The sequence below is a fragment of the Colletotrichum aenigma genome (assembly GCF_013390185.1).
Source record: "Colletotrichum aenigma strain Cg56 chromosome Unknown KSG_Cg56_contig02, whole genome shotgun sequence".
Lineage (NCBI taxonomy): Eukaryota > Fungi > Ascomycota > Sordariomycetes > Glomerellales > Glomerellaceae > Colletotrichum > Colletotrichum aenigma.
Window position 1 is genome coordinate 4545541 of NW_023500908.1, and position 14579 is coordinate 4560119.

Below are 14579 nucleotides of genomic sequence, written 5' to 3' on the forward strand. Positions count from 1 at the left end.
TTGGTCGGTGAGCTGTCCGAAAAACAGTACAGGCTATTGAAATTACTATCGAAAGCCCTTGGATCATCCCATTCTGGATTTGCAGCTGCTCTAGGCTTCTGAAAGGCACAGCGGCAAGTTCTCTATTCTATGACCATAGTATCGGACCTTGAGATACAAACGCGACAGGATAAGTCACGGGAAAAAAAGAGCAAGTCGGTCTCGCGAAGTCCCCACAACAGGTGATTTCTCGGAAGAAAGCAATTAGCTGCAGTTTATTCAGCCTTCTTCAATGCCTTGAGACAAAATACAGGCAGGGAAATACACGCTTACACTCACGATCTTGCATTTTCCTAGGGATGTTGTTATGGATCAACTTACGAAATTACATGGATTGGTTCGGTGTCAAGACCTCGATCATTAGGAGCTTCCCATCTGCTTCAGTTATGATCAATGTCCATAATGGAGATTGGCGAAATCACCAACACCAAACCCATCATCCTGAATCAACTCACTTCTCAAAGCACTGATCATCAGAGAACACTCGGATACATCAAACCACATGTGTTGGCACTCCACCCGTGCTGGTCTTCAAAAGCATGGAAAGCGCTGGACTAAACACCCTCGAAACTGATGATTTCAATGACAATGCGAAAAGATTGCAAAAAGAAATGCGTGTTCCGACACCGAGAATCGAACTCGGAGCTCTCCGGATCTTCAGATGCGATCTGATGAAAGCGGAGTATGTTAACCATTACACTATGCCGGATTGATGACTCAGGAGGCAAACAATCATGTTAAGTAGGGTACCCCGCGTTGCTCAATCGGGCATGGGCATGATGGTGGAGGATGGGGGCTAGCAAGGGAGGACGCTGTGGGGCTTTGTGGGCTCCATCATGGCCCCCAACGCGAATGCACCCGATAAGCTTACGACGTGGGCTTCGGATCCGTAAGCAAACGATAGGAGGTGGGCCAGCGGCGTAAGTCGTCTGGGCTCTTTGATGGTATTTTTGTCGGGGAGAGTTGCCATCAGACTAGGGCTGAATTGCCGCGGTGAGAGTTGCCTTGACTCGCGAGCGGGCTCTCTGTTGTGTTAGGGTGAACGACACCTTGAGGGCGTGAGCTGGATCGCTTGAGAGAGTAACACGGGATCGGGATCGGGATGAGCTTCCGCTGCCTTCATCGGACCCAAGCTAGCTCTTAAAAAAAACGCTGCCGGCATCCAAGTTGTTAGTCCTTTGGCTCTGTTTTTTTAGTAAATAATGCTATTGTTCGATTGAGGACGACGTAGGCAGAGGAGACTACATGAGCGACAGTAAGCACGACGACGACGACGACGACGACGATGACGACGACGACAACGACGGCGACAGCAATACCACTCTTGCTCGAAACAACTCGTCGCGGATGCACTCCTACCTAGAACGCATCAGTATCGAATACTACATCAACAAGAGCTGTTACGTGAGTATCACAATTTTGGTTGTAAGATTCGACAATAACAACATCCAAAATCACAAGTGAAGATGTACGTATGCACACTGTTAATATTTCAGATATGTACAAATATGGTGTAATCCAAACAGCCACTCTAATAACCAAAGGAGAACATTCCCGCACGAAAAAGGATCGCTGAAAAGGCATGTTTTGTAGTAAATCGGGTTAAATGAAAGAACCCTTTCCGGTTTCCCGCTTCCGCGCCGCTGTTGTGCCACCCGACCTCGCGGTCATTCTGAATCATTTCTTCGTACTCCTCAAATTAACGACTGCGTCAACTTTTATGCTTTTTTGGGGAGAGTTTAAGCCTGGGCAGGCTTCACCCGGCTGAAGATCTCGCCGGCGGTGCGCTTGACGATACCACCGGTGACGGGGAGACTGGTGCACTGCTCGAGGAACAGATCAATCTCGCGAGCAGCCTGGCGACCTTCGTTGATACCCCTGCAGATTTGTTAGCTGACTGATCGAGACTGACCTGGATGCAGGACGAGATAAAACTCACCAGACGATAAGGGACTGGCCGCGACGGCAGTCACCAGCGGCGAAGACGCCGGGAATGTTGGTGCTGTACTTGCCGGGAGGAGTCTTGACGTTCTTGCGAGCGTCCTTCTCAATGTCGTCACCGAGGATGCGGGCCTCGGGGCCGAGGAAACCCATGGACAGGAGGACGAGGTCTGCAGGGAAGAACTGCTGAGAGCCATCGATCTTCTTCATGTCCCAACCACCAGAGGCGGAGCGAGTCCACTCAACGCGAATGGTGTTGATACCCTTGACCTTGCCAGAGCCGTCGTCGACGAACTCCTCAGACATGATGCAGTACTCACGGGGGTCCTTGCCCATGTGCTGCTTGACCTCAGTGTGGCCGTAGTCCACACGGTAGATGCGGGGCCATTGGGGCCACGGGTTGTCACGGGCACGCTCCGGGGGAGGCTGGGGCAGCAGCTCGAAGTTGATCACGGACTTGGCACCGTGGCGGACGGACGTACCGATACAGTCGTTACCGGTGTCACCACCGCCGATGACGATGACGTCCTTGCCCTTGGCGGAGATGTAAGAGCCGTCGGCGAGCTCGGAGTCGAGGAGGGACTTGGTGTTCTTGTGAAGGAACTCCATGGCGTAGTGGATGCCCTCGAGCTCACGGCCCTTGATGGGGAGGTCACGGGCGACGGTGGCACCAGTGGCGATGACAACGGCGTCGTTCTCAGCCTTGAGGTCCATAAGCTGGATGTCCTCGCCGACGGCAACACCGCACTTGAAGTTGACGCCCTCGGCTGCCATGAAGTCGGTACGGCGCTTGACAATGCGCTTGTCAAGCTTCATGTTGGGAATACCGTACATGAGGAGACCACCGGGGCGGTCGGCACGCTCGTAGACGGTGACGGTGTGGCCGGCACGGTTCAGCTGGTCGGCAGCGGCCAGACCGGCGGGTCCGGAACCGATGATAGCAACCTTCTTGCCGGTGCGGACATCCGGAGGACGAGGAATCATCCAGCCCATCTCGAAACCACGGTCAATGATGGCGCACTCAATTGACTTGATACCAACAGGGTCCTCATTGATACCCAGGACACAGGCACCCTCGCAAGGAGCAGGGCAGACACGACCAGTGAACTCGGGGAAGTTGTTGGTCATGAGAAGACGGTTGAGAGCGTCTTGCCATTGACAGTTGTGCACAATGGTGCGGTTTGCGAGCTGATACAGGCCGCCAGAAACCTCAATAGCTCTGAACTCTCCATCATGAGGCTCTGAAACTTCGAACGTGTGGGCATCCCAGTTGATGGTATGCCCGCCTGTCTTCAGACTGCCAAGCTTCTTTCGAGGGATAAGAAGATGATGCTGGAACTTCTCGCAGCCTTTGAACATGTCGAACTCGAATCTCGGCTCTTTTCTAGCCTTGATATCAGACTGACGGACGGGCGAGCACATGATGCCGCAGGAAAGAGCCAACTTGCGAGCATCTTCAACAATCTTCTGGTGCTCGAAGGTGTTTTGCGTGAACCGATAGAATTTGTTGACGCGATGGCCATCAGACTCAATCAAGCCTGCAAGCACAGCCAAGCGAGTATCTTCGTCAGCGTTCATGTAAGCGTCAGGAATGCCTGCAGTCTTATCCTCGCCAGTGAAGCCCAAGTTTCGTAAACCTGTGTAAATAGGATTCCAGAAGCCTGGACCTCTCTTTGAAGAAGAGATCCTCCAGTAGTACACATCAGCCGTACTAGTGATCGTAGAGGGAGCCTCATCGCCGACAGGAGCCAATTCTGCTGTGTAGCCTGCCTGATGGCGAATCTGCTCAGTAAAGAGCAGAACAGGCTCACCTTCAGGTCTCTGGCGGTTCAGGCGGTCCACATAGGATTGGACATAGGCCTTTACCTCCATATCAGTGCTGGTTATGCCAGCAGCATCCTTGGTACCATCGCCAAGCCAGAATCCAAAGTAGTATGGATCAACTGGAACAGAGGTTGCTGGTGTCTCAGAAGGGACAAACTTCAAGGGAGCTCGGTAAAGTTTGAGCTTTCGGTTGGACTTGTTGCTCACATTAGCACACGAAGCCTCGTACTCTGCCAGCGTCATGGTCCAAGTATCGCCGTTCTGAACAGCATGGGGATCAACAGTGCGGAAATGATCGCCTGAAAGCAAGTCTAGAGCAAGACGAGCTTGATCTGCATTCTTGAAGCGAACCTGGTACTTCTTGAATGCTCTGCAGGGCCCATTAGCATGGGTGCACCGCGGCGAAATTGCCTCGCGAACCGCAGCAAACTTCTCCAGATGATCCTCCTTACGGACCATCTGGACAGTGTCTGCAAATGAGCTGCCTTGAGACTGCTGTGAATCTTGTGACTCCTGAGACTCCTGAGTTTCTTGCTGGGCTGGAGGAGATGATGGAACTGCGGTAGTCTGCCGGTATGTAGGGTCAGACGTGTGTGTTGATGAAGGCATCCGCTCAAGCGAGCGGAACTTGCGTGGACGGAAAGCGTCTAGGTCAATCTCAAGGTCGTCGTCATCATCAGGAACCTCCTCTTGCTCAGGCATGAGGTGCTCGAGGTAATCATCCATCTGCTCATGTAGGGCTGCACGGAACATCGGCTGCAGGCTTTCATCATCAAGATCTAAGCAGGTTAGCAGCTTATCAAATAATTGAGATAGATAGTGAAGTCCAGACTTACCAGCTAGCTCCTCCAAGGGAGAACTCTCCTTGAACTGCTTAAAGACAAGGAAGAGACTATCATTCGGATCTGAAGTAACAGCAGACCACTTATCCACAAGTGCATCAATGAAGGCGTGGACGTCAGCATCAGTAGGGCGAAGGGCATTGCCCTTTTGCGCGTCAGAGTAAAGACGATGCATCAACTCATTCCACTTGAGATCTGTGACCTCTTCCTTAAGCTCAGTCCGATCGCAACGGGTGTACCAAACCACAACACACCCAAGCTTAATAGTAGGCTTGACACCATACGACTTCATAGACATGATATGGTCTGAAGTGCATTCCATGGTCGTGTTGGTCTTCGAGTTCCATTCCTTGTATGTAATAGTCCTCATGGTAGAACTTGTCTTGATCTCGCCCGCGGCCAGACAAAGCACAGGCATGTCGTTATGATCGAAAAGCTTGTCGCCAATGTTGATGTCACGAATCGTCTTTTGACCTTCAACTGTGCGGACCAAAGTTTCAGGTGATAGACATTGAAAGACCAATTCGTTCCATTTGGGGATGATGTTAGAGATAGGGCAACCCGTCTCTGACTGGCAGAAGGGGACACCGCAGTCCATGCAACGAGCAGATTGGTACTTGAGCTCGTCCTCGTCGAGACGGGAGGAGAGCTCGGCCCAATCCTTGGTACGAGTCTTGGGGTTCCTGTACTTCTCAGCACGGCGCTGGTACTTCATGAAACCCTTGGTCTTGTCGAGGACCAGAGCGCGCTTCTTCTCGGCAGCGTTGTCGCCAATGGTCTCCTCGATGTCCTGGAGCTTAGCGGCCTTCTCCTCCTTCTTGGCGGGAACGCCAGAGATGACGGGAAGGTTGTACTCGGCACGCTTGGCCTCAGCGGCCTTGGCGGCCTCCTCAGCCAGGACACGCTTGTAGTCAACGGGCATGACCTTGACGAAGCGGGGCAGAGCGCGGTTGAAGTCGACCAAGATGCGGGCAGCAAGCTCGGATCCGGTGTAGTGGTGGTGGTCCTCAATGAGACCGCGCAGGTAGGCAATCTCAGTGGGCTCCTCGACGGCTTCGGCCTCAACCATCTCAGTGTTGAGCTTGGAGAGGAAGTCCTTGTGAATGTCGAGAACGTAGGCGATACCGCCAGACATACCGGCAGCGAAGTTGCGACCAGTGCTGCCAAGAATGACGATGCGGCCACCAGTCATGTATTCGCAACCGTGGTCACCGACACCCTCGACGACGGCGGTGGCACCGGAGTTACGGACAGCGAAACGCTCAGCGGCAACACCGCGGAAGAAGCAGGTACCCTTGGTAGCACCGTACAAGCAGACATTACCGACAATGATGTTCTCCTCGGCCTTGAAGACGGCAGAACGGGGAGGGTAGACGATCAAGCGACCGCCAGACAGACCCTTACCGACGTAGTCGTTGGCATCACCCTCAAGCTCCAGGGTCACACCAGGAGCGAGGAACGCACCGAAGGACTGACCAGCGGAGCCCTTGATATTGACGTGAACGGTGTCCAGAGGCAGACCATCCTCGCCGTAGCGCTTGGAGATATGGTATGAGAGCGAGGTACCCATGGCACGGTCGGTGTTGACAATGTCACACTCGATTCTGGAAGGCAGGCCCTTGTCCAGAGTCAACTCGGCCTCCGAGATAAGCTTGTTGTCCAAGCGGACGTAGAGCTTGTGATCCTGCTTGCGAACGTTGAAGGTGGCAACACCCGGGCGGAGCTTGTGAGCGGGAGTCAGGAGCAGGGAGAGGTCGATGTTGGAGGTCTTCTTCGTGCGGAGGTCATCGCGAACCTTGAGAACCTCAACATGGCCAACCATCTCGTTGATGGTGCGGAAACCGAGCCTGGCCATGATAGCACGGAGCTCGTTGGCGACGTAGTAGAAGAAGTTGATGACGTGCTCGGGAGTACCGGTGAACTTCTTGCGAAGCTCAGGATCCTGGGTAGCAATACCGACAGGGCAGGAGTTCAGGTGGCACTTGCGCATGAAGATGCAGCCCATGGCGATCAAAGGAGTGGTGGCGAAGCCCCATTCTTCGGCACCGAGCAAGCAAGCCATGGCAACATCACGACCAGTGCGGAGCTGACCATCAGTCTGCACAACAACACGACCACGGAGGTCGTTGAGGACCAGAGTCTGATGAGTCTCAGCAAGACCAAGCTCCCAGGGAAGACCGGCGTACTTGATACCAGTCCAGCGGGAGGCACCGGTACCACCATCATGGCCGGAGATCAGGATGTGGTCGGCCTTGGCCTTGGCGACACCGGAGGCGACGATACCGACACCAACCTCAGAGACGAGCTTGACTGAGACACGAGAGCGAGGGCTGGAGCACTTGAGGTCGTAAATCAACTGCTTCAAGTCCTCAATAGAGTAAATGTCGTGGTGGGGAGGAGGAGAAATGAGACCGACACCAGGGGTGGAGTGACGAGTGCGAGCAATGGACTTGGACACCTTGTGTCCAGGAAGCTCACCACCCTCACCGGGCTTAGCTCCCTGGGCCATCTTGATCTGAAGCTCGTCAGAGTCGGCGAGGTAGGCAGAGGTGACACCGAAACGGCCAGAGGCGACCTGCTTGATGGCAGAGCGCATAGTGTCACCGTTGGCCAAGCGCTGAGAACGCTCAGGATCCTCACCACCCTCACCAGTATTGGACTTGCCGCCGAGTCTGTTCATGGCAACAGCCAAGGTGGAGTGAGACTCCATGGAGATGGAGCCGTAAGACATGGCACCCGTGCAGAAACGACGGACAATCTCTGTCCACGGCTCAACCTGCTCAATGGGGACGGGAGTGCAGTCTTCAAACTTGAAGTCAAGCATGCCACGGAGGGTGCAAGCCTTGATCTGCTCGTACTGGGACTTGGAGTAGGCCTCGTAGGACTTGTCGTTCTTGGTGCGAACGGCATCCTGGATGTTGGCAATGCAGGTAGGGTCGTTCATGTGAGCCTCACCACCGTCACGCCAGTGGTATTCGCCAGACTCAGGGAGACCAGAGACACCAACGGTGTAGCGAGAGGGGAAACCACGCTCGTGGAAGCGGAAACCATCCTCAGCAATGAGCTCGAAAGTGGAGCCCTGGATACGGGAAGCAGTGCCCTTGAAGCAGCGCTCAATGACTGTCTCGTCGAGACCGAGAGCCTCGAAGATCTGAGCACCCTTGTAAGAGGCGAGGGTGGAGATACCCATCTTACTCATGACCTTGAGGATACCACCATCGCAAGAGTGCTTGTAGTTGTGGATGAGAGCCTCATCAGAGAGCTTCTTCTTAATAAGCTTCTCGCGGTTCAGCTTAAGAATGCACTCCATGGCCAGGTACGGGTTGACAGCATCGGCACCGTAGCCGAGAAGGACACACATGTGGTGCACCTCACGAGCCTCGGCAGTCTCGACGACAATCGCAGCCATGGAACGCCACTTGTTGCTGACCAGGTGATGGTGGACCATACCAGAGGCAAGAAGGGCGGAGACGGGGATGCGGTCCTTGGAGGTGGCGCGGTCAGAGAGGACAATGATGCGGTCCTTGTTCTCGATGGCTGCGGTGGTCTCGTTGCAAATGTAGTCGAGGTGGCGCAGGTAGCCCTCAGTGCCCTCGCTCTTGGGGAAGGTCAGGTCGATGACCTTGACAGTCCACTCGGGGTGGATGCTGGCCATGTTCTTGAGCGAGTTGAACTCGGGGATGGAGAGAATGGGGCTGGGCAAAAGGAGACGGCCGCACTGAGAGCTGTCCATCTCAAGGAGGTTGCCCTGAGGACCAACGTAGCACTCCAGAGACATGACGATCGACTCACGGATGGGGTCAATTGGAGGGTTGGTGACCTGGGCGAAGAGCTGACGGAAGTACTCGTACAGAAGGCGAGGAGCCTGAGACAAGCAGGCCAGAGGGGCATCGTTGCCCATGGATCCAAGGGCTTCCTTCTCGTCAGAAGCCATAGGAGCCAGCAACAAGCTCACCTGCTCGTGAGTGTAACCGAAGGCCAGGAGAAGAGGATCCTCCTGCAGACGCGTAGCGTCGGGCTTGGCCGCAACATCCACGGTCTGGCCCACAGTCTCGAGAACCTTGGGCAAGGTGATGAGCTCCTGGTCAATCCAGGCGCGGAAGTCTTGGCGGCTGGAAACAGCCTCCTTGAGCTCCTTGTCGTCGATGATGCGACCGGCAAGAGTGTCAACGAGAAGCATACGACCGGGCTGGAGGCGACCCTTCTGAATGACCTTCTCAGGCTCGACGGGGATAGTGCCGACCTCAGAGGCGCAAATGATGCGGTCGTCGTCCATGACGTAGAAACGGCAAGGACGGAGACCGTTACGGTCGAGGTTGGCACCGCAATAACGGCCGTCGGCGAAGGTGAAGAGCGCGGGACCGTCCCAAGGCTCCATTTGGCAAGCAGCCCACTCGTAGAAAGCAGCCTTCTTGGGGTCCATGTGGGTGTTGCCTTGCCAAGCCTCGGGGACCATGAGCATGACAGCCTCAGGGAGGGACAGAACACCGTTGATGGTCAGGAGTTCCAAAACGTTGTCGAAAGCAGCGGAATCGGAGCCGCCATCCTCAACAATGGGGTAGAGCCCCTCGAGCTCCTCGCGGAAAATGTCAGACTGCATGACACCCTCACGAGCTCTCATCCAGTTCTTGTTACCACGAAGGGTGTTGATCTCACCGTTGTGGGCAGCCCATCTCAAAGGCTGAGCACGATCCCATGAGGGGAAAGTGTTGGTCGAGAAACGAGAGTGGACAAGGGCAAAGTGAGCCTCGTAGTCGGCGTTGACCAGATCATAGTAGTACTGGTAGACCTGGACGGGGGCCAGCTGTCCCTTGTAAACAATGTTCTTGTTGGAGAGGGAGCAGAGGTAGAACCAGTTCTGGAGGCCGATAGTGTGGGTTGCTCGCTTTCTGAGGACATATAATTGTCTTTCGAATAGTCTGTCATCAAATTGCTCGGGATCGGTGTTCTCGGGAGCGTTGCCCTGGCCGTAGGCGGAGGTCAAGACGACGAAGGGCTGCATGATAATGGGCTCACGAGACTTGGCAGCAGGACCAAGCAGAGTCGAGTCAACAGGAGGCCTTCGCCATCCCAAGACACGCAGGCCTAACGATTCGGCAATATCTTCCAACTGCCTCTTGGACTCTTGCAGAGTCTCCTCGTCTGGCTTAAAGAACAGGTTTCCCGTAGCATATTGTCCCAGAGGGGGCAGCTTAATGCCCTCCTCCTTTTCAAAGTTCTTGATGAAGAACCTGTGGGGGATCGAAGTCATGACGCCAGCGCCATCACCGTCTCGTGCATCAGATCCCACAGCACCTCTGTGGGTCATGTTGCAAAGCAGGTTGCGCGCTGTAGGAGCGGTTAGCTGGAAATCCTGGGGATGTCTGAAGCGTCAAGCTTACCATCGCTGACGATCTTGTGGCTAGGCTTGCCCTTGATGTGGCTGCAGAAGGTCAGCTGCAACGTTCCAAGAAAGTCAGTAGTCATGACCATGAACATACCAAGCAAAGCCGACACCGCATGCATCTTTTTCTAAGCTCGGATCATACAATCCTCTGCAATCTCGTGTCAGTCTCTATCCAAGTTGTACCTCGAGTGGTCGCACATACTGCTTCACCGGCAGAGCACCCGCCCATGAGTCGTTGTTCTCTGTCTGATACTCATAGGGAGTGTATTGCTCTTTTTTAGATTCGATGTGGATTTGTCGGTCGTCGAAATCCTCGGGCAGGCCCATGCTAGGCGAGGATTCGAGCCTGTGTATCAATGAAAAGGCTGGTATAGGTCGGCGAGGGAGCGACTATTCCAGTCGTCGGCAGGCGATCGGCAGGAGCAAAGGCTCGGTTACTGATCTGTTCAAAGCAGCGAACGCAAGTCAGCAAGGTGGAAAACGAAGTCGAAACTTTTGATAAGCTCGAAGAGACAAAGTGAAGGGCAATATCCGATGCTGAGCAGGAGCATCGCACAGAGGAAGCGAAGAGACGTTCGCATATGCGAGACAGAGGTAGGTAGCAGACAGCCAATGCGATTGTTTGACAGAGATTTTGGCGACAGAGAAGGGTGATGGCGGAGGGTAATGTTGGAGAGATCCAATGCGGGGTGATTTCTTTCAATTAAGCTCGAGCTGATCCAGGGACGCACGGTGGAAGATAGGAGTCGGGTTTTTTTCTTCTGGAGTAGCGGAAACTCTACTCTCGAACCGGCGTTTGTGCAACGTCTCCCGAGAAGAGGCAGCTCCGGGTCATGAGGGTGCCTGTAATGGTTCTAGTCGATATCGCCGTAAGCTCAGGGCTTCCGGACGGAATTTCCGACAGACACAGGCAGAAGCAGCAAGTGGCACTTGTACCCAAGCAAGCAGGCAATGGCCTCAGGAATGACGGCGCCAGCAGCAAGCAGCGGGAGCAAGCATCGAAGCATTGTTGATATGCAAGCCGGACCAGGATTGAGGGGGAGGGGCAAGCTCCAGAGCAAGCCACAATCAGCAGCATCCGCAAGACAACTCAGCTCAGACAAGGTCGCAGAGCAGAGGAGAGCAGGCAAAGCTGCGCATCCCTACACTGGACCAGGCCGACTGCAGCAGACTGCATAGAGACATTGGGATGATTGCAGAATGCAGACCGCGGTGCCGACCGGGCCCCGCGGCGCTCATGTGCCAGTGGCCAATGGCAGGCGGGCTAATGGGAAAAAAGAGTGTGCGGCTAACGATGCGTGACGCCAGTACCCGTCTATCAGAGACGGACAAGCATCGCACACACCCGACAGGCGACACACCCAAATTGCCATGCCCATGTAGCTGCGCTAGCTGTGTGCTAGGCCGCCACCGGCCGACTGCCCCTCCAAGAATTTTTTTTCTCTCCCTTGGTGTTGTTTTGGCTTCGGCTGATAGGCGACTGCAAGCTCCATTCCCGCGGTGACCTTACATCACTGCCACAGGGATTGCGACCAGGGGTCGACGTCTGGACCTGGGGGTGTGTGGGGTCGTCTCGCAGTCGTAAGCGCAAGCCCCCCCAAAAAAGAGCATGTGGAAACAGGCGCCGCGCAGAAAAGTGCGGACGGAGATGCCCAAACCGATGGGGACGGCACGCGATTGGGATTGCTGCTATCTGATTGCCATGGCTGGAGTGGGTGCTTTTGCTGTCGCTGTTGCTGTTGCTGTTGCTGTTGCTATTACTATTGTTGCTGCTGCTTGCGCGGGACTGTTGGGCATCGCTGTGTAAACCGCCGTTTTCGTCTCGGGAGCTGTGTCTCTGTGGAACTCTATGTCTTGGTCCTAGGTCCTATGCCGTGTGTGTCTGTCTCTCTCGTCGTTCTCTCCGAATCTGTCTGTCTCTGTCTGTGTGGTGTCTCCTCTCTGGCGTCGTTCTCTTGCTCTACGCGACCTTCGGTGCTGGTTTGTTCCGACCGATTGTGTTTGTGTGTTTGAAGGGCAGGTAGGATGAACGTGGAAGTGGCATGGAAACGGGCTCGGATATCAAGGCTGGGCTTGAGTTCCGCGTGTCTATCTGTGAGCACTTATCACTTACCGGCGAGCGTTGTGTATTTGAAAGGACCAAATGGTCAAGCTGGATGCGCAATGGTATCGAGAGGGTTTATTTTACTACCGTCGAGGCACCGCGCGAGAGGAATGGGAGGGCGAAAGAGGGAGGAAAGGAGGGCAGAGGTGGGAGGAGGGAAAAGAGCAACCTTTTATGAAAGGGACGGTCCTAGCCCAAGAGGGTGTGTGTGAGTGCAAGGTGGGATGGACAGAACAGGAGTTGATGGAGTCCTGAGTCGTCGCTGGCAACGCTGGGTCCAAGCCGGGGGTGGTTGGACTGGACGGGAGGGGAACGGATTGGAAAGGGAAGGACTCTCACTCGCCAGCGGCCACCCGACGAAGACCACAAGGGATCACAGACCAGACGGAGCTAAGGCAAATTGGATGAATAAGACGGTTGTCGATGGAGACAATGGGTGGACACTGTCGATTCTGGAGCCTGGCGAGCGGAGGCACAGAGTGAGCACGAGAAGGAGGGAAAGAGAAAACGAGAGCAAGATGCGGACTAAGAGCCGAGCCACGGATGAGGCGCCGAACAAGAACGACAACACCCGGCAAAGAGTAGGCCATTTCTCGGGATATTGGATACAATTCTTTTTCCCTTTAACCCAGCGCAAGATGGCTATTGGGGGGGTTAATTCGGAATGGGCCGTGGCAATGCAAACCGAACTGGTCCGCTGCTGCAAGTAGACTGAGAGGACTCTAGAGGCGTAGTGCAACGGAACGTCCGCCTCCTGGAGTGTCCATATGCCTCATCCCCTCCCAATTTGCGGTGCAGACGAGACGAGACGGAACGGAAGATGGAGCCAGCACAGGCTCATGCTTTCTACTGAGTGTGCCAGTGTAGATATGCTGCGGCTTTCGTTTTCGCTGGATACTGGCAAGAGGGGCCGAAATGGTGGGCAGTGGGGGTTTGCAGCGTGATGGAAACGGTACGTATCTTCTGCAGAATGCTGCGAAAGCGACAGAGATGGGACGGGATGGGATGGGGGGAGGGGGACTGAAGGGTGGTACGTACACGCTGGGTAAGGCTCCGTGGACGGCGCTTGACGTCTGTGCGCTGCAGCTGCTGTGGTGCTGTTCCTCCCACTCGGGGGAGTCGGTCTTTCTCTGATTCACTCTCCTCCAGACTGCCGCGTCGGTGGGGACGGAGCCAGCCAATCAGCCATGGGCTCAATCCAACAACATCGTCTCTCATTGGTGGGGTCCAAACAGCATCTCTGACTCTTCCTCTCCGCCCCGCCTCCGGTCGGTGGCTGCGTCGCTTCCAGCTCCGTTTTTCGGTCCATGTCTCTTCAGTGGGCTGTTCCACCCTCTTCGCTCCCCTGCCTCTGATGTTGCCATTTTTGCCCATGTTACCCTGCTAGCTTTCCCTGTCTGCCATGGACTGCCCAGACAATCCAGGGCTGCTGAACTGCCACCCTGCAATGAACCTTGGAATTTCTTCCCCTCGAGTGGCCTGTCCATGGCGAGGACGGCCTGCAGGTGGACCGTCCAGCGCACGATTTGCCCCTCCATGGTGCTGTTCGGTGCTGTGCAGTGCTGAGGAAAGAGGAGGAGGACACCCGACTGCTGTTAACCACATGCCAGAAAACAGCGCACATCGGCTGGGAGGCGCTCTTCATCGACACGACAACACCGTCACTGATCTGCTAAGCGGCCAACAGCAAGCAAGCATAACACCTCTGCCCATCATCCCGCAGATGCCCTACTACCTTACGTCTGTACTGCGTACGCAGCACACGTACCGCCGTATTGGACGCAGCAACAACCTGCTCGCCGGGATGCTCTTGCTTCCCTCCTTCTCAAAGGTTCAGACTCTTGCCGCGGATGGCTAGGAACGGAACGACACCACACATACCGGTGCACCACCATTCAGCATACATTCTGCTCATCTCCGGCCACGTCAACCTCGATCGACTTTCCTCCGCGTCGACTCACCCATCACCCTTTGGCCGACAATATCCACTCGTTCGATTCGACTTACCATCTTCGCCATGTCTTACCCTCTCTGTCGATGCTCTCCTCTCCAACAATACACGAGTTCCGAAAACCTTCGTCCCCAGACGCCTCCATAGACAATACGTCTCTGTAATTTGTGTCCCCATGCGCCGCAACAACGTCCCCAACAACAAATGGCTCACCCACCACAACGGACGTGCCAACGTTGCTCTGCGGGGTCCAACCCTGACCGTTTGAGGTTCCCTCACGCCGTGCTGCCAGTCTCGCAGCGCTTGGCCCCATATTCTACTGCTCCCCTTTTTCTCATCAGTTGAACGACACGGGGCCTAACCGCAACCACGAGGCATAACACCAGCACAACACTGACTGCCTGACGTTCTACCTCGCCGCCTCGTCTGGGGGAACATAGATGTTGTCCGCAACGCGCCCAATGCCGCCAGGTCGATGTTGCTAGACTCGTC

At 55.0% G+C, this 14579-nt stretch overlaps 1 protein-coding gene across 1 annotated transcript; it reads right to left on the reverse strand.

Annotated features, from left to right (window-relative positions):
- Positions 1-1778: 1778 nt before the first annotated feature.
- On the reverse strand, positions 1779-10359 carry CGCA056_v003250 (putative glutamate synthase; the record flags this gene model as incomplete). The annotated part of the gene is made up of 7 exons (XM_037318507.1): positions 1779-1917; positions 1979-4174; positions 4235-4583; positions 4641-9974; positions 10028-10068; positions 10127-10180; positions 10235-10359. The coding sequence occupies 7 exons, from the start codon at positions 10357-10359 to the stop codon at positions 1779-1781; spliced, it is 8238 nt and encodes a 2745-aa protein (XP_037183457.1).
- Between the last annotated feature and the right edge of the window lie 4220 nt (positions 10360-14579).